The sequence below is a fragment of the Enhydra lutris genome, unplaced genomic scaffold (assembly GCF_002288905.1).
Source record: "Enhydra lutris kenyoni isolate GAN:26980312 unplaced genomic scaffold, ASM228890v2 scaffoldscaffold9, whole genome shotgun sequence".
In the NCBI taxonomy this organism is placed as follows: domain Eukaryota; kingdom Metazoa; phylum Chordata; class Mammalia; order Carnivora; family Mustelidae; genus Enhydra; species Enhydra lutris.
The window spans coordinates 28,267,768-28,285,981 of record NW_019154093.1 but is presented as its reverse complement, the minus strand read 5'-3'; the positions used below and the strand labels follow the sequence as shown (position 1 = coordinate 28,285,981).

Sequence of the window (18,214 nt, the reverse complement as noted above, 5' to 3'; positions counted from 1 at the left end):
CCTCTATATGCACTTCAGCTGGGCTGGAAATGGGAACAGTGGGAAGGGACAGGGCAGGTGCTCACCCACTATCTACAGGAGAAGGACAGACACCAGGCTGCATGGAAGGGCTGTATTGGCCAAATCAGGAGAGCACTGCTTGCCTTTGCAGAATCCAGGGATCACGTGGATGGGAGAGTGACTGTGGCCATCCCTGTGGACCCAGCCCCTATTAGAAGACATCGAGCACCTCCAAACGCCATTCACCTCCCAGCCCCTCCAGACCCTGCAAAACCCTAACAAGCTCTAAGCAGGAAGGAGTGACCTGCTGTGTTCCCTCCCCTCGGGAACCGGAAACCAGAGTGAACATGATGAATCCCCCACCAGCTCTCCAGCTGCACCCCAAGTGATCCGGAGCCAGAAGGGGAGAGTTTGAATTCTGGCTTCCTTGCTGATCTAGCTGTGTGAGCCGGGGCCTCTTTGTCTCTCAGTTTCCCCATCTACAAAATGGGGTTAAAATTTCACCACCCTCTAGGGCTTCTCCAAAGATATTGTAAGTAAGGCACTTACAATAGTGCTTGGGTTGGAGAAAGCACTACATTAGCATTAGCTGTTAGGATTCTTACTATTGACCTGATTTCTAAAGGCTCTCTTTACCCCAGCTCCCTGGGGGCTGAAGTGTGGGGGGAATCCAACTCACTGCTTCCGCTTCTCCTTCAGATCGGTCCCTGCCCACCTCCAGCCTCTGTGGGTCCGGGGACACTGGCGTGGGTAGACCTCATCCATGGCTCGCTTGTCCTCATGGTCATGTCCTTGACCAAGCTCTAGTCCAGTAGCCTCTTTACAAAGCCCCTCAAGTCTCAGGTTGGTTAGGTCCCTGCCTGGTTCCTGCAAGCCTCGGGGTGGTAAGACTGTGGGTGGCCCCAGGGGGCTGCCTGGTCATTGGGGTTTCCCTACAACCAGCCCACACCTCTGCAAGTAGACCCTTTGTTTGACTTTCCTCTAAACCTCTAGGGTGTCAACTGTTCCCTGCCAGGCCCTGCCTGGGCCTGACTTACACTGACACCAGCACCCTCTGGGTCCCCAGTCTAGTCTCTGGACACTGGGCAGAGTACCCAGAGCACTTTCTCTCTTTGCCATGACCCTTTTGGCAGGACATTATTGTTCTCCTTTGTACCGCCCTGCCAAGCCCAGTGCTTGGTACCCTGGTGTGCTCAGAGATGGCCTCTGACTTGAATAAATGGGAGGACAAATGATGAAAATACTGAACAAGACAGAATGGGGGAAACCCTTGCTGTAACTGCCAGAGCTGAAAAAACAAAATTCAGACGGAGGAACAGTTAGTCCCAAGTCTATGGGGGAAACCTACAATTACTTAGTACACACCAAGTATTTCTTGAAACCACAGTGAAACTAACTGCCAGAGGTCCAGGGAGATTCTTCCTCCTCACGTAGAAGACATTTTCCCAAGTTGGCAAAGCCCCAATCTCTCTGCTTGCACAGAGGAGCCTGCTCCCAAACGGCAAAGATTTGCTTACAAAATATTAAACTGCTTTTTTTTCCCCCTCAAACACACCTCTTTTTTTTTTTTTTTTTCCTTTGGCACGGGGCTGCTTTAAGGGAAGAAGCGAACGGACATGTATTGAACACTGACTTTGAGCCCCCACAGAGCTTGGTGCTCACAAACCCGCCAGCGGGTACTTCTCAGCGGGATGTATGAGAGGAAGAGAATATTCTTTCTTTCAGAAGAGGACAGCGAGGCTCGGAGAGGTAAAGCAATTTGCCCAAAGTCACAGAGGGGATCCCTTGCTGTTTCCATGACTGCACACCGTCTCCAGAGAATCTTCTAAGTCCCGCCATGTTTGTGACTGGTATCCCTAAGACTCATGTAGGTCCAACGAAAACTAGAGCAATTACAATGTTGAAAGGCATCAAAGACACTACCTACCCACCCGCCGCTGTGTACGTGCCTTTTACAGGAACAGATGCAAATGTGTTCTTTTCTCCGAGCGCTGGGTGAAGGCGAGGAAGAAGGCAGCTCTGCCTGGAATGTGAACTATTTTATCTGATGCATTAATGAGTTGAGCAGAACCCAAAGCATCTAAAGGCAGATGCACTTTGCCATCACTTGTCAGTCACAGCTTCCCAAAGCAGAGGAATTCTAGCCAAAGAAAAGGTCCCTTTGTCTGGAACTGGAACTGGTCCGCAGCCAGAGACAAAGGGTCCAGTTTCAATCAGAATCCAAATAACGATGAACAGCCTTTTCATTCAACAGCCTGAAGACCAGTTTCCAAAGCAGAACTTTCTGTAAAGCTGCTGCACCCCCTGCTTCTGAGTCAGCTCAGGGATGTGAGGCCTGGAAGAGGACCCACTTTCATTAAGGCGGGAGCCACAGTGTGGGGTCAGGACCCAGGGGCACTGAGACTGCCCTATTCTCTCAGGCCCTGTGCCCCATTTCCCGCAGGTGACGTGTTAGCCCAAGGGGATCTTCTCCTGCACCCAGGTAGGAAGGCTTCATGGCTTTGAGAGGGCAGCAAATTGGGAAGTCACTCACAGATCACATTTTAAAGGGGGATCTTATCTGACCCACCAGCTGACTTTTAGATAAAATGTGGTTATTAGTTTTCTCTTGGGGAAAATTATAAGGTTATTGGGCTCCTTTTTTAGGTCTTTCTTCTTTTTGCCTCAGAATGGCCCACATCCATAAGCTGTAGACTCCTTGGTAAAGAAACAGTAATCATCACTTGATTACAAACTGCTCAGAAAAGCTAAGAAACCTGGATGGGCAGTGCAGTATAGGGGGAGCTGGGCCTAGACACTTCCTGGTCACGGTCCTGGTGCCGCCCCTCCACTCTCACTGATGTCTGACTTCGGACAAGCAATTTCACTGACCTCCCTGCGCCTCAGTTTATTTGTCTCTAAGATGGGCACCCATTTCTACCTCTCAGCAATTCATGAGGTTTAATATATAATGACTCCAGCATCACACGGTGGGAGTTTGGTTAATGGTAGTAATTTCCATACTAACATTCTGATATATTTACCCTGGGACTAGGTGCTTTTTTGGGAAAAGTCCTTTGGCTTGTGCCTCAGTCTTCTTACCTCTATCTAAAATGGGGATAAGTATATTAATTAGCTGGATCTCACGAAGGACAAGGGTTAACTATGCCCTTGGCATTTGGTAAAGCTCTCCCTTGCAGGGATCTGCATGGTCTGGAGGGGGCACAGGTGATATGATGAGGCAGCATCCAGGGCAGGGACCCTGACCCACCCAGCTGTCAGGGGAAGGAAGCCACGGGATGGGGAACAGCAAGAGACCATGACGAAGAGATGCCATTGAAGGGTGGGCTCATGTCACGTTTCAGCTGGGGCTGTGGGCAGGGTTCATTCCCCTTCTGCTTCCTTTCCCTTGTCCTGCTCTGGTGCCTGGCCATGGTGCGTGGGTCCCGGGCTGGGGTGGGGAGGATGCCAGTCTCTAGGAGACACCACAGGAGAAAGGAGCAAGAGGCCTGAGGCCACGAGTTCCCGAGGGATGGAAGTCCAGGTTCGGCTCTGTAATACTAGCAAGCCTCTGGCCAATGGGGTCCCTTTCTTAAGGTCCAGGGATCTGCACCAGCAATCCTGCTCTGCTGTGCTCATATCACAAAGGAATCAGCCCACGACCCTAGATTTTCTCTGTGTCACACGCTATGAAAGAATCACAGGCTCTTGGGGTCTCAGGGCTCAAATTCCCATCTGCAGCCAGACCCCTGTTCCCATAGCAGTTGGGCTCTGAATTCTTTCTTCAAGACAGCTTCCTTGTCCCTTCCTCCTGACCACCTGCCCTGCCTCATCGCAGGTCCAAACCAGGGTGAAGTACCCCACCATGTCCCCATAAAACTCCATGCATTTCTTACTCTGAGCTCCTGCCACACTACATTTGCACATCTGTCTGTCCTTGTCAACAGACTTCGAGATCTTTGGGGACAGGAATCCTGTCTTACTCATCTCTGTCTCTTCAATATTCCCCACAATCATGCATCAGAAGAGGTGCTCAGACAGTTTCAGAAATGCTTAAATTACGACCTAGTCCTTGCTGACCTCTCTCATCTTATTTCTCAGGATTATTCAATCATTGGATTCACAGAGAAGTCACTTTCTCCATCATGACTATAAACACTTCACGGTTATCATTAAGAAGGAAAATATATTTTCACCTAAAGATTCAAAATAATCTATGGGGCACTCGGGTGGCTTGGTGGGTTAGGGCCTCTGCCTTCAGCTTGGGTCATGATCCTGGGGTCCTGGGATCAAGCCCTGAATCAGGCTCTCTGCTCAGTGGGGAGCCTGCTTCCCCCTCTCTCTCTGCCTGCCTCTCTGCCTACTTGTGATCTCTCTCTCTCTCTGTCAAATAAATAAATAAAACCTTAAACAACAACAACAACAACAAAACAAAATAATCTGGCACATCACCCCATCCTCTGCTATTTCCAACCCCGTGCGGCCCTCAGCCAGGGACATCTGCTGCCAGGCCCCAAACGACCTATTCTCTTCCTCCCCAGACTCACCGGTGATGTCCGCATGCATCTGTACAAAAAGGGGATTCTTGCTCAGGCCTCCGCACAGGAAAAGCGTGCTGATAGAGTGTCCTCCCGCCTCCATGGCCTCTATGATGAGGCGGGTGCCAAACTGAAAGGGAAAAGCAGAAGAAAACATCAGTATAGCAGTGCAAGGAAAAGCTCTGGAACATTCACTAAGCGTTTACCCAGCCCCAGACACCACACTGAGAGCTTTGCACACAGTCTCAGAGCGCTGAGGCTCCGAGAGATTAGGTTGCCTCTGATCACACAGTTAATGAAGTAGCAGGACGGGAATTCCAACCTAGGCCCGTCTGACTCCAAACCTTCTTAATTACTCTACCATGTGCTTCCACCAGTCGTTACACAACATTGACAAAAACAACCAACAATGTTCATACCGTTAATATGAACAGGCTTCCCCGAAGCAAATATTTATAGGAGTGTCCACTGTGGCCTGGATCCTCCAGCAGGGATGGGGGCTGGAGGAAGTGGCCAGGGGTCTCTGAGTCAGTCTTCCTTCCGGTGATAGGAGCTAAAGAGGTTTGTTCTTTGGAAAAGGGTGCTCAATAACACCAGCACCAGGAACAGGGGAAGAGAGCTCTAATCGCACGAAGTGAGAGTAAGACGTCAGACTGACAAAGGGCTACGCTGACCTTTGTTATCACCTGAGACCAGATAGCGGTTCTCCAGAGATGTTTCAGGAGCCAGAGCCCATCCGTCAGTCCTTTGCGGTCTGGGATGATGTGGAAATCACACACTCTGGCTTGCTCATATTTTCATTTCTGACCTCGTGTGCCAATATCTCCCTAAAATCTGCCATGCTCATCCTTGCTCAGTCTACTCAACCCAGTCAAAATCATGGATGCCTGGGAAAAGGACACCGCCGTAGGGTCGCCTGGGTGAATGTTAATGTGCAATTCTTTAGTTTTAACTGGGCTACACAAACAGCTAAAAATTTTAGTTTATCTGCAAGTTCAAAAACGAGAAGCTCATGAGTCAAATTTACTTGTGTCAAGGATTAAAACCAAAAAGATGGAACTGTGACATGACTTCAGGAGGAAGGGGCTCTGGATGGAAGTGAGGGAGAACTGGTTTGTTTCTGGTGGAGAGAGAGCTCTTGAGATGTTTAGAGAGTGATTAATTCTGAGGGATGACACAGTGCGAGGTGTGGACAAGGGGGTGAGTTGACAAAGCAGAGGGAGGAGAAGGTCAAGGATCTGGGAGGCCACAGATGGGGCAGCTGCCAAGAAGAAGGCGGGTTGGGGCTGGAGAGAAGATGCAAGGAAGTGTCACAGATTTAATGACAGTACTACAGTGTTGCTGGGAAGGTGGTACCCAAGCGTGCAGAGAAGGAGGTAGTTGAGCATAAGGGCGGGCTGTATCAGAGGTTTAACCAAAGTGAAGGAAGAGCGTTTGGGAAGTAGTCAGGATGTCCCCCTGACCACTGTCCCCTTGGGGTGAGATGTAGGGCAAGTGAAGCCTCTTTTGACCTGGCTGCTTAGAGAGCTGTCTCACCCGCGCCTGGGGGCGCCTCTGGGAGACGGAATGGCTAGAAGGTGTTCTGGGGACCAGGGGTCGTGAAATCCTGAACGCTGCGTAGTAAATTAGGAGAGACGGGGGCAGCTCGGGAGCAAAAGCACAGCAGTTCCAGCCCAGAGGCCTTCAGCTATTAGCGAATCTGGTAAGAATATGGATTAGGTAAAACTTGGGCCTCCAAAAATAATCCACAGATGTAGTGTGTTAACAAAAAATTAAAGCATGTTGTTCCGTATGAGGCCAGATCCTGCTTGTTCCATGCGGCTGACTGACTACCCGCAGATGTTCTTCCTTAAGCTGTTGGGGGTCATGAACCCTCTTGAGAATATGATAAAACCTACCGACCTTTCCAGAAGAAAGTCACTGACAAAATGGCATAATAAATGATCTCGGGAGGCCTACAGATGCCCTGGCGTCCACCATGGATCAGTCAGTGTCTGTGGACTGCAGGACAGCCTAGTCTGCTGGAGGGGCAGCCAACAGCGTGACTTCTGGACTCAAGGATGGCATTAGGGCATTTCACCTCCTTCTTGAATCCAACCTGTATCCAACCTTTCTAAGACTCAAGCCTCATTTTTTTTTTAGTAATAGTAAGATCATATTCACGTGTTTGAAAGCTCCATGAATTGTCAGAAATGTTAACACGCAGAAACAGTTTTAATGCGGTCTTAGATTGGATGAGATAGCAGTGCCTGCCTTGCGTGGCTGTCGTTGCGGACAGTGTATGCACAGCACACACAGGAGCGCCGAGTACATAGAAGGGGCGTGGGGGTGAGCGCCATTCTGGTTATTAGCCGCAGTCTAGGCACTCTGCTATGCACTTTGCTATCCTTGCTCATCTTGGGATAAACTAAAAAATTGCACCTTGTTATCCCCATGTAGGGGTTACGGGATTTGCCTGAGGCAGTATGGTCGGCCTTGGGAGAGGATGGCTGTACCAAGCCTCCCCCGCAAACCTGTGGAAATACCATGCAAAATTGGGATTTCTCATACTTCTAAAACCACAGACTTGTGGCTCACGTGATTAGCAGGCCAGAGCAGAGGGTAACACAAAGCACATTCCCTTGGGAAAAGGCAAAAAAAGTATCAGAACAAGAGGCACTCCCTTGGGAGGGGCTGAGACAGCATGCGTGTCCCCCCCCCCCCCCGCCCCCCGTGCATTGTTGGCTGGAATTTCCCACTGGGGCTGGCAGCTAGCAACAGGGCCTTCCCTTTGGGTGTCCCAGGCTCCACTGGGTGAAACGTTCCACCCTCCTTAAATGCCCTGCCACAGGGCTTTGTGCTAAAATGATTTTGTGCTCACCTTTCTGGAAAAAATGTTTTCACAGAGAAATTTAAATTAAAATTAGGCTATTCCACTGGGAATGTACAGAACTAAATGCAAATCGAGAGACTTCAAATGCAAATAGTACTTTTTAAGGGTCTATTCTGAAAGGAAAACTATAGATGAACAGGCTATGGATAAGCCGGTTGTTTGACAAGTCTTTCAATTAAGTGTGATCAAGAGCGAATTTTACTTCATGGAGAGTTTCGCACAGGCCCAAGTTAACTTCATTACAATATCTCTTTCATTCTCTTCCTACAAAATACCAACCACAGATATCACGACAGAGAGCAATTTGTTTAACGTATTCACAGCAAGTAGAGGCTAGGGTAATATTCAGAGCCAGTGAAACAAACAAAAAAAAATTTTTTTTTCAAGTTGAACATCATGGGAAAATATCTGTACTCAGACTCCTTCATTAAAATGCACATTTTTGCCTGAAAGATCAGCAGAGCCTGGTACCTTTGCAAAACGGACTGAACTCACAATTCAACTGACCCCACGGTAAAACCTTATCAAATGATCCATCTCAAATTTCCTCCCCTCCATGGTATTGTAAAGGTCATTAAACGACGGACAGAATAAATATGATAGCTCTTAATACACGTATGAGCCATTAAATACAAGATTGATTTTTCGAGAGTGTGGTGTTTGGGAAAATGGAGCTGGCTCCATCCAGCTCGTGTCCCGTTTAGCCCCATTTATATATTCTTGGACGGCTGCAACTTTCTCACCAGGAAGGGGGCCTCTTGTGAGGCGATCCCGGCCAAAACAACAATGTTTGCTAAGATGTGTGAAATAAAAACTGGTCTTAGAAATGCCTGAAAGCGGATTCCATCCGTGTCGCTTTTATAAACATTTCAAAGGAAAATGCAGGTTGGTGGAGTGGAAAAGAGCGGAAGAATGGGAGTGAGGCAGGCAGTTCTTGGACAGGCTTGGGTTCTGACTTGACCACGTGCCGGCTATCTGACCCTGCAAGGTGGTTTTCCCTCTGCCTGGAAAACAAGGACAATCCCATCTCCTTACAGGGTGACTGCCCTAAGCCACTCTGGGTAGATACTCTGGTGCCTGGCACAGCATGTGGGTGTCAGTGAAAGGTGACAGTCCTTACCATCATGTGACGGTGCCCCTTGGTCTGCCTTAGCATGTACTCAGAGGATGAACAGCTCACAGTTCTCATGTCCGATTTCTGCACAGTCACTTCATTCCACTCTAAGACTTTTCTAAGACACTAGCACTGATAACCAGAAAATGAAAGTTTCTCAATACTTCATATACCTACTTTATTTCAGAAAGCCGCGGCTTCCCATCCCAGTTCTGCCACTTACTAGCTGTATGAATTTGGGCAGGTTAATGAACCTTGCTGAGGCTTAGGTTTCTACTGTGTCGAACAGGGATACTAATGTCTATCTCACTAGGTTACATCATGCAATATTTGTAAATATTTAGCACAATGCCTGTCACTTAATACCCCAGAACTCTATTATTTATCATTATCATCATTATTACCGTAAAGCAAGATTACTAAACAATTATCTTTACTACTGATGCACATTAATTTCTTCCATATTCATTTTATCCTTCAATCCCTCCACTTTGGTAGATGCCAGAATTATGTTTTTGACCAAGTTCCCATAAATAGTGCCAACTGATTGTTTTCACTGAACTGGCCATGCTATTAAATCCATGACAGTTGCTTCAGGAAGATACAGTCAAACTGGCATATGATCTTCAAGGACTGTTTCCTCTAATCAAGTTGGCCTGTTCCACGTAAGACCATATGTTCCCTTCATGGTCGGGAGGCTCTGCTCTCTTATCCCATCTACACGGCACCTGGACTTACGCGAACGTAAGACACGCACTTCTGTTAGTGGTACGGATGTATGGAAAAAATGTATGTAGTTCTGGTATTTGAAGGAATGAGGCTTTGAAGGAAGTGGCATGTAGAGAAACGAAATAACCAAATGGCATAGAGTATGTCCATGTAACATTAACAAAAAAAAAACAAAAACAAAAACAAAAAACTTTCAGTGTGTCTCTGAAAAATAAATTTGGAATCAGAATTCAGTGAACTGATTTTTCTTTTCTGTTGGTCCACGCTCTCTTACCAGAGTGGCTAAGCCTCACTTAATTAATTGTAATTTTGGGATTCCTCCCAGCTCTGAAACCTCGAAAGCCACGACCCACTCCTCCAAAATGTACTTCCTAACAGACGCACACATACAGTCGTCTGTGCATGTACCCCATTTTTGGATCACTGTGGGAGAGTAAGACCCTTTAGACTGAGATGTTTACGCTTCCAGGATTTTGTTTTCATTTTGGATTGAATTTCAGCGTAGGAGTTCCTAATACGTTAAATTCTCCCCTCCTTCTCTCCCTAACCATCCAAACCTCTCATTGAAGAAGCTAATTATCTAAAAACAAACACTAAGGATGCTTACTATTTAAAGGAACCCTGTAATGAATCCTTTTGCGAAGTGAGCAATATCGTGTGTTTTAGAAGTCTGCACATTCTTAACATCAGTTTTTCTTAATGCAAGCATAAATGGCATCTGCTTCTCCTTAATTGAACTTGGAAGACAAATTAAATAAATGCCAAGAATGATGTTCAAAGACCCGAACTCCTTTCAGCTTTCATCTATGTGAGGTGACTAGTAAAGCAGGTGAAGACCTTCGTCAAGATTTCCTTCCGAAAAGACACGCATCTCTCTTTGGCAAGCTCCCTTTTAATTAACAATCTCTGTCCCACAAGCACATGACGTATCCTGGAGGAGCATGTGGCCTAAGGTTTATGGATAGCCCTAAGTCTTTTTAAAAATGGCATTAAAGTGTCTTACAGCAATGGCTTGAACTGTGGCCAGGTAGAGAATGGCAAGATCATCGAGGTCCTGAGACAGTTTCAACCCGGTGACCTGTAGGGAGGAAGAAAAGAAAAGAAAGAGATGGCCAAAAGGAACTGCCACGGATAGAGATAGTTCCCATGAAACACGTTCAGATGTGTTTTCTTGCCCAAACAAGTTCATATGCAAATCCCCTTTTTGTGAGCTGAACGTGAAATGACTACCAAATTGTTTAATCTCCAGACCTGGGAAAAACTATCATTTCTTCTCCAAGAGAAAGTGCCCTGCCTTGTATTAACGGAACAAAACAAAACAAACACTCTACAGAGATCGTGTTTGATATTCCTTAGCATGGAATTAAAGGTCTTTCTTCCCCTTTAAAGAAAATGTTCTTTTATGACAAACACCCATTTTCTTCGGCTTACAGAGATCAACATGGAGCAGTGGCTTCTAGCAAAAGATGATCTTATTTCGAGTTCTGCCGTTGTCAGAAATTCAGTGTAACAGCATCCAGGGGGTATTCAGGGTAAAATAATATGTCTTCTATAAATGTTATACCTACTAGGGGATAATTTACAATCTGTGGTTTGCAAGGGAATCCCATTAAAGTCAATCGGAACCACATGCTTCTACAGAGTATGTCAATTTCTGAGAGATTCCAGAACTGAACAGGATGCTGAATTTGGATGCCTTCAAGATCTGTTCAAGACAAGTCCCTCCTTCCCATCACCCATTCACGAATGCCTTCTCTTGGGACATCCCTAGATGGTGAAGAACTGTGGGGTTCTTGAAGCCTGCTCTGAATTTCGTGGGCATCAATACCAGAGTTTACTTTATATTTTCACATTACAAAATTAATTAACATATCTTTACTCATGGCCTACAGTGGGTATGACCCTAAGTGCAACAAGGTGGCGACAGGCAGCCTGCATTCAAAGTGGGGTAGCTGAGTGGTCTACCCAGGTCCCTTTCCTTCATCTCTCCAGTCCCTTTTAATTACCCTTTCCAGACTGCGCCCTGAGCCATGACGAAGGGGCCATTGTTGACCTACTGCAGGGCACAGACACCACGCCACGGTCCAGACCGAGACATGTCAGCACTCCTCCCCGACTTTTCCCTTCTTCCCATATTTACGCAGTGTCCAAGTTTGCCCACTCGCTCCCCCAAATCTTTAGTGAATCCATCCTTTCTTTCCATGCTGTCACTCACTTCCTCAATCCAGGCCACCATTCTGTCCTTTACGTGTGCTGAAGGGCCCCTTCCCTAATATTGCTCTTCACGATGGAATAGTAATTGTTCTCCCAGGCAAATCTGATCATGTTCCTCCCTGTTAACACTTCCCTGCCACCCTCCTCTCGAGACAGAAATGCCTGTGCTGTTTTAGGTGCGACCTTCCGGGCTCGCCGCTGCTTACTTCTCCGGCATCCGTGCAAACCCTTCCTCACTTAGAATCCTGGGCTCCGGCTACTCTGATCCCTCATGGAAGTCCGCTGATGCAGGAACTCCTGAATTCTGCAGAGCCACCTGCTGATAATATCTCTCGGCAAATAACTGGGTAAGCAGATGAGAACCATGTCTTTGATTTTAACACACAGGAACACAGAAGGTTTGAGTGAGGGGCCAGAGGGGAATTCTGGGTATGCATCCTCCCACGCCAACAATCCTGAGGAGGAACATCCCTTGTGCAGTTCCCCGGAGATAGAAACGTTGGAAGGAAGGGAGAACGTGAACACTACTGACATTGCAGAAGTTCACTTCATCATGTGTGTAAGGAAATAATATGGCCCAGGGAACCCAGAGGATGGAAACCGGACCCTAGCTGATCCGACAGACCACCTGGGATACTTGTGCAGCATCCTCCATGCCTAGCACCGAGTCTGGCACCCAGTAGGCACTAGGTTCCTATCTGTTCAATGTGTGAATTAGTGACAATGCTTTTTCCTTTTGTAGACCACTGTCTTTCCTAACATTCTAGCCTTTTGTGTCCAATGCAATGATTATGGGACGATTGTGTTTACCACCTTGGCTCTTCATGTATTTGCAGAGGGGAGGGTCATTTGCCCTGTGCCCCAAGAAAGAACACTGGAACATCACTTCTAGTTGCTCATTCCAGGTTTCCCATCATCCCTTCTCACTACACTTAGCTTTCCTCGTCACAGTGGCTTATACGAGGTTGGGGTAAGAGGACTATCCCTGTAGCTCGGATGGAACCCTTGTATGAATTACATAAAAGTACTCCCTCCAGGTGGACTAATGCAGAAGGCATCCCATCTGGGATAGTGAACTATGAAAGGGAGCACAGTGGACAAGATCTCAGCCCTGTCGTATGTCCCTTCATGCAAGTACCTTGGGTGATCGACCAGCTCCTTGGCATGCAATGATCCTGGATAAAGAGTACTCATCCCGAGTGTTCTCCCTCTTCTGTACTGGCCTGGCCTCAACAGCATCTCTGCCACTTGTCTGTTAGGAGAGCTAAGTGGGCCCAGGCCTAGACCTCTCTTCCAGGGGGCAGTCAGGGAGGCAGGCTATCTCTGGCTCCTTTCTGGGGTCATGACTGCAATGGAAATCAAGCCACGATCCTTTGTGTGACTGGGTATGTGTCTGCTTAGCAGACTCACATCTCCTACAGGTGGGTTCTAAAGACAATATCTGGATAAACTGTCACTGAATGGGGAAGAAATTTGACTTCGTACATGAGATTAGTTGACTAGGAACCCCAGTGCCGTTTATAACATTGACACTGTAACTGCTTCTGATATCCTCCTTGATTAGTAAGAACCCCTTACTAAGACAGAAGGGGTACAATATCACCAGATTTCATTTTCTTGATCCCCAGTAAATATTCATGAGAACTTCCCCCAAAGTATTGGTATTCAAGCAAAAAAAAAAAAAAAAAAAATCAATCAATCAATCCATCAATGAATCATGGCCCCTTCTCTAAATGTCTAATACCTCTAGAGTTCAGAAATCATAGAGGAGAAAAGAGAAGACAGTTACTTTTCTCCAGAAACGGAGAATGAGATCATGCAAATGAGCTCTAAATTTAACTCCGCAGCTTGCTAGTAGCTCCGGCAAAAGGGACACAGGATGGGTGACATCGCTTTTCTTTTTCTGATAAATAGAACATGGCTATCCTTCATGAAGGAAAACGTTATTCTAGGGAAGAAGGTGCTCAGCAACAAAAGGGAATAAGCAAGCACAGCTCTCCCATCGCCCCCTCCAACACCTTGAACACCAGAGCCACGGAGTTGAAATGTGACTCCGCGGAAGTGTGAAGTTACTGTGGGTTGGGGCCCTCTTGCTTCCATCTCATCTGATACGCAGATGGAGACTCTGGAAGGGCAGGTAATCAATTCCATTTGATTTTTCTCTCCAGTAAGAGGGACCTCAGCCCTGCATTGGCAAAAGTCAAATGGCTGTTGGCCCAAGACAGAACTATCTAAGGAATGCCTGACACGTGGACCATTCAGGAGGCTGCAGAGACCCCTTGGGGAGTCATCTTGGCAGAGAAGTGGCAGCAGCACCCCGCAAATGCCAGGAATGTGCTGGGGGACGTGCGGCTTTGTAACCAGTGAGAAAGCCAGGGTGTGACAGATGAGCAGAGAGGGCTGGATGGTTCCATCCATAAGAGGAAGTGGGAAGAAAGAGTAAGTGGAAGCAGTACGTTTATAAAAGATATGCATGTCCCCATTTTGAATGTTTGGGCAAGACAGTGAAATGTGTGGGGGAAGCCCCATGGGAGAGTTGCGCTGGTAAGCACATTTTATTTATTTTGTTACTATGTAATGAGGAGAATTGCAAGAGAAAACACTTATAAGTAATATTTAGAGATGTGGGATGTATATGGTGGCCACAGAAAGGCAAACTGCAACTGATGCCTTCAACATTCGAGATAATGGTTATAAAATACTTACATAAATCTTGGGATATTTGAGCTTGGAAGGGAAGTGTGGGGAAATGGAAAGATGACAAGCTATGAAGGAAGACACCAAGGTTCAGATCTTGACATTCTCCCAACTGGCTGCACAACAGTGTGAGTTTTGTGACCTTTCTGAGCCTCAATTTTTTTTTCTCATTTATGAAATAGGGATAATGATGCCTCAAGGCATTTGTGTGAAGATTAAATAACATTTGCAAAGTGTCTTACTTTTTCAGGAAGCTAGACTGCGTCTACCAGAGCTAAACCCTTATAGTGCCAACTCTGTGAGCATAGGTGGCAATTAATGTTGATTTTCTTTCCCTTTCTCTCAATAAATGTTCATTCTCTTTCTCTTAAATGCATGTAGGGTTCAATCCCATTCATTAATTGGAATGTGGCAATAAAGCATCTCCTTCAACATGGTATGGGTACCCTCAGTGTGTTAATGAGGGGCACTGAAGACTAGTGTACATATAGCCTGGGAAAGACAGGGCAGAAGACATGTTGACCATCAGCATCAGGATCATAATGGTGAAATAAGAACATCAAGAGTGCAGAAGCAGTATACCCCTGATGAGTGCCCAGGGATAGGATAATGAGGGACTCACCTCCAAGGACTCCTTAGAGAAGCCTTAGTCCTTAACTACCTACACACTTTCATTCACTCTGTAAATAGGAAGCACAGATGAATTTCGCCCTGGACTTCACCTTACATCTTGCTGCCACTTAGTAGCTGTGAGAGCATGGCACGTCTCTAACCCTTCCCCAGGATCCTAGCTGAACGCAGACTTTCTGAGCTCCAACTCCAGATATATTGACTCTTTGGTGTGGGCCCAGCAATTTGCATTTCAGCAAGGTCCTAATGTGCAATAAATTGTGGAAATAATTGTCCTTAACCTTGGCATTGTGAATTATGGGTTGATAGGTCCTAAAATAGATGAAATTACTTAAAAAAATGTAGTAGTAATTTAGTTAGCTATTTTTTTTCCTTCTTAGTTGTTAAAGGAATTAGTTATATTTTTTAGTAAGAAAAAAAAAAGCTTAAAAAATTCTCAAAGGGTCTCTAAAGATTACAAAAGAGAAGAGAACAGGATCCCCAGTCCTGAGATTTTTCTAGGGCCATCAGAGCTTGATGGGGTAGTATCCAAGGCTCAAGGGAATTGTTGAAAGCTTTTCAGAACACAAAGGAAGAGCACAAAGCTCTGTTCGCTTAGTCAATAATATAGGCAGAGCTAATGGACAGACAGCAAGGAAATGAGGAGGATCGGAGAAAAAATTATAGAAAACCTCTGGAGAGAGAACAGAGATTGAAGAACAGGTCTGAAATAATCAGCAGCCTGGAAGAAAAAAGGGAACAAATTTCCCTGAGGTTTCAGTTAAGTACCAGGAATCGAGGCTAACACTTGGCATTGCCTAAAACTCACCCAGATTTGGGAAATGTGATAAATGTGTTAACACAGTGTGGTGGTGGAACTCTAAAGATGCTCCCCAAGATTCCTGTCCCCAGTTACTCAATCAAACACCAATCTAGACACCGCTGTAAAGGGACTCTGCAGATGGAACTAGTTCCTAGCCAGGTGACCTTAAAATACAGAGATGATCCTGGATTATTCAGTAGAAACCCAAAGTATTCACATGAGCCCTTAAAAGCAGAAGAGGAAAGCAGAAGAGTCAATCAAGTAATCCAGTAAAAGGCAGGAGAAATGAGGCAGAAATGGAAACCAGAGAGATTCAAAGCCTGAGAAGGACATGATCAGCTACTGGAGGCTTTGAAGATGGAAGAAGGGGGTAATGAGTCATGAAATGCATGCAGGTGGCCTCCAGAAGCTGAGGACCCCCGGCTGACAGTCAGCCAGGGAACAGAAACCTCAATCCTACAACTGTGCGGAGCTCAATTTCGCCAACCATTTGGATGAATCTGGTAGATTATTCCCAGAGTCTCCAGATAAGAGCCCTTGGTTCTATTCTTATGAGAACTGGAGCAGAGAAACCAGCTGAGGCAGCCCAGGCTTTTGACCTACAGAACTGTGAGATCATAACTTTAAGACTCTAAGTTTGTGATAATTATTAAAGCAGCAACAGACAATCAATAAACTCACAATGACTAGACTGACATTCTCTCTCGCAAACTTATTCTATTGGCGAGCCATCCATGATACGCAGGTCATTTGCTATTCCCCAGATGGAACAGACATTTCACATCTTGGTTCCCCTTCTGAGGCTCTAAATCTAAGTCACTTGAATACTCAGTGCTCTAGTTGCCAAAGCTATTCTGGTCAACTGTTCTGGCCCTTAGTGTGTGTCATCCAACCTGTCTTGATTTACACAAACTTGGATCCCATCTTTGGTCCCTTGGCCTTAGAGCTATCCCTTTATTTATCTGTTGGGTCCTCCCAGCAGATTTCTCCTGATTCATCCCTCAGTCTTGTACCATGCCATACCACCTGGGGAAGGACTCCTGCCTATAATCCATATTCCCCCTGCCTGCCTCCCCTGGGTTTTACTTGTTGTTCGGTATAGTTATGGAAGATAGAAAGCACTAAGAAAACAATGTCTGAATCTGACATAATTTTTAAAAAGTCCTGAAAATGAGGGGGAAATATGGCAGACACACTGAAAGCAGAGTAGGAGCCTGAAAACACAAAAACCTAGGGTTTGTTTTTTTTTTTCCCCCAAAAGTATGTCAGTGACCTCAGTTTGAACTGAGTAGGTTGTAATACTTCTGTTTTCCATCTCCTCTGGGCAAATAACTCTGACTCTCTGGGCCTTAATTTTTTCACCCCTTTGAATGGGGCAACAACATTGTCAAGTAGGGTTCCTTTTTTTTTTTGAAGATTTTATTTATTTGACAGAGAGAGACACAGTGAGAGAGGGAACACAAGCAGGGGGAGTGGGAGAGGAAGAAGCAGACTTCTCGCTGAGCAGGAAGCCCGATGCAGGGCTCAATCCCAGGATCCTGGGATCATGACCTGAACTGAAGGCAGACGCTTCACGGCTGAGCTACCCTGGCGCCCCTCAGGTAGGGTTCCTATTGGAGTTGGTGATGATGTATGTAAAGCATCTGTCATGGGGCCTGACATAATGCAGTTCTAGACAAAAAACGATCCCTACTACGAAACCAAATACCAGCTGCTAAATAAGTTGTTCAGTAAGAAAACATATTATGGGAAACCCAGCTGAAGGATACTTAGGATATCAAGCCTTGTTATAGGACTCAATTTGTCATAAGCAAAAACAGTATGTAAAAAAAAAATGGTGAGATGAAACAGCATTACATTGTAACAAAATCATCAACAGACTCACATCAAAGAGTCCATATCTTCATAAGCCTGATAAATGTATCAGTCCAGAGCTGCTTGAATCTGTGTCATCTATCTTCCCATCAGAGGAAACCACTGGGTTACCACCTCTGGCTTCTACCGAGCTCTTGCAAATACCCATCCAATGGTTGATTCCATCCACATCTGACTCTCTTTAGTAATGCTCATCTCTAGCTGGGGTTCAGTCCTCTGGGAACGGGCTGAGATCTTGACATGCTTCTTTCCTGACTCCCTCCTACTTTTTCACATGCACACTTGCTCTGTGCTTGCTTTGAAGAGCCCCTGGAGCAGCACTCAACTTCTCCAGCAGTTTGAGCAGCATATGGCCTTATGTTAGAAATCACAGCTCTTCAAAGCACCAGAAAATAACTTTCTGTTCTGGGTAGTGCTGTACTTGCAAAATGAAGCAGAGAAAACACGTTTCAACCCCTGGTGAATAGGGTATTTTCATGGCCTGATACGCCTGAGGTGACTTGCACCTGTGATTAAATTTGATTAATTCACTTCTTGGATATTTCAGGAAAAGAGTAACACACACACACACACACACACACACACACACACGCATACACACACACACATACCCTGAGACTAAGTAGTAGTATTAATTGCAGAATGGAAATTGGTCACATATACAAGGAGGCAAGGACCCTTTCAAAATTCCTACAGTACTCCCTGTTTTGTACATCAAATGTGGGTTTCCCATTGTGTTGAGGGACTTGAGGGCCAAGGACTTA

The 18,214-nt window shown here is 46.0% G+C and overlaps 1 protein-coding gene across 2 annotated transcripts in view; it reads right to left on the bottom strand.

The window, feature by feature from the left end:
- Positions 1 to 18,214, bottom strand: part of LOC111143154 (FGGY carbohydrate kinase domain containing) — a 401,671-nt gene that overhangs the window by 80,282 nt on the left and 303,175 nt on the right. For both annotated transcript variants that reach the window (XM_022496662.1, XM_022496661.1), the window contains exons 12-13: positions 10,236 to 10,310; positions 4,527 to 4,647 (exon numbers count right to left, since the gene is read on the bottom strand). In XM_022496662.1, the coding sequence (XP_022352370.1) occupies positions 4,527 to 4,647; positions 10,236 to 10,310 (196 nt within the window). The remainder of the gene's footprint in view (positions 1 to 4,526; positions 4,648 to 10,235; positions 10,311 to 18,214) is intronic.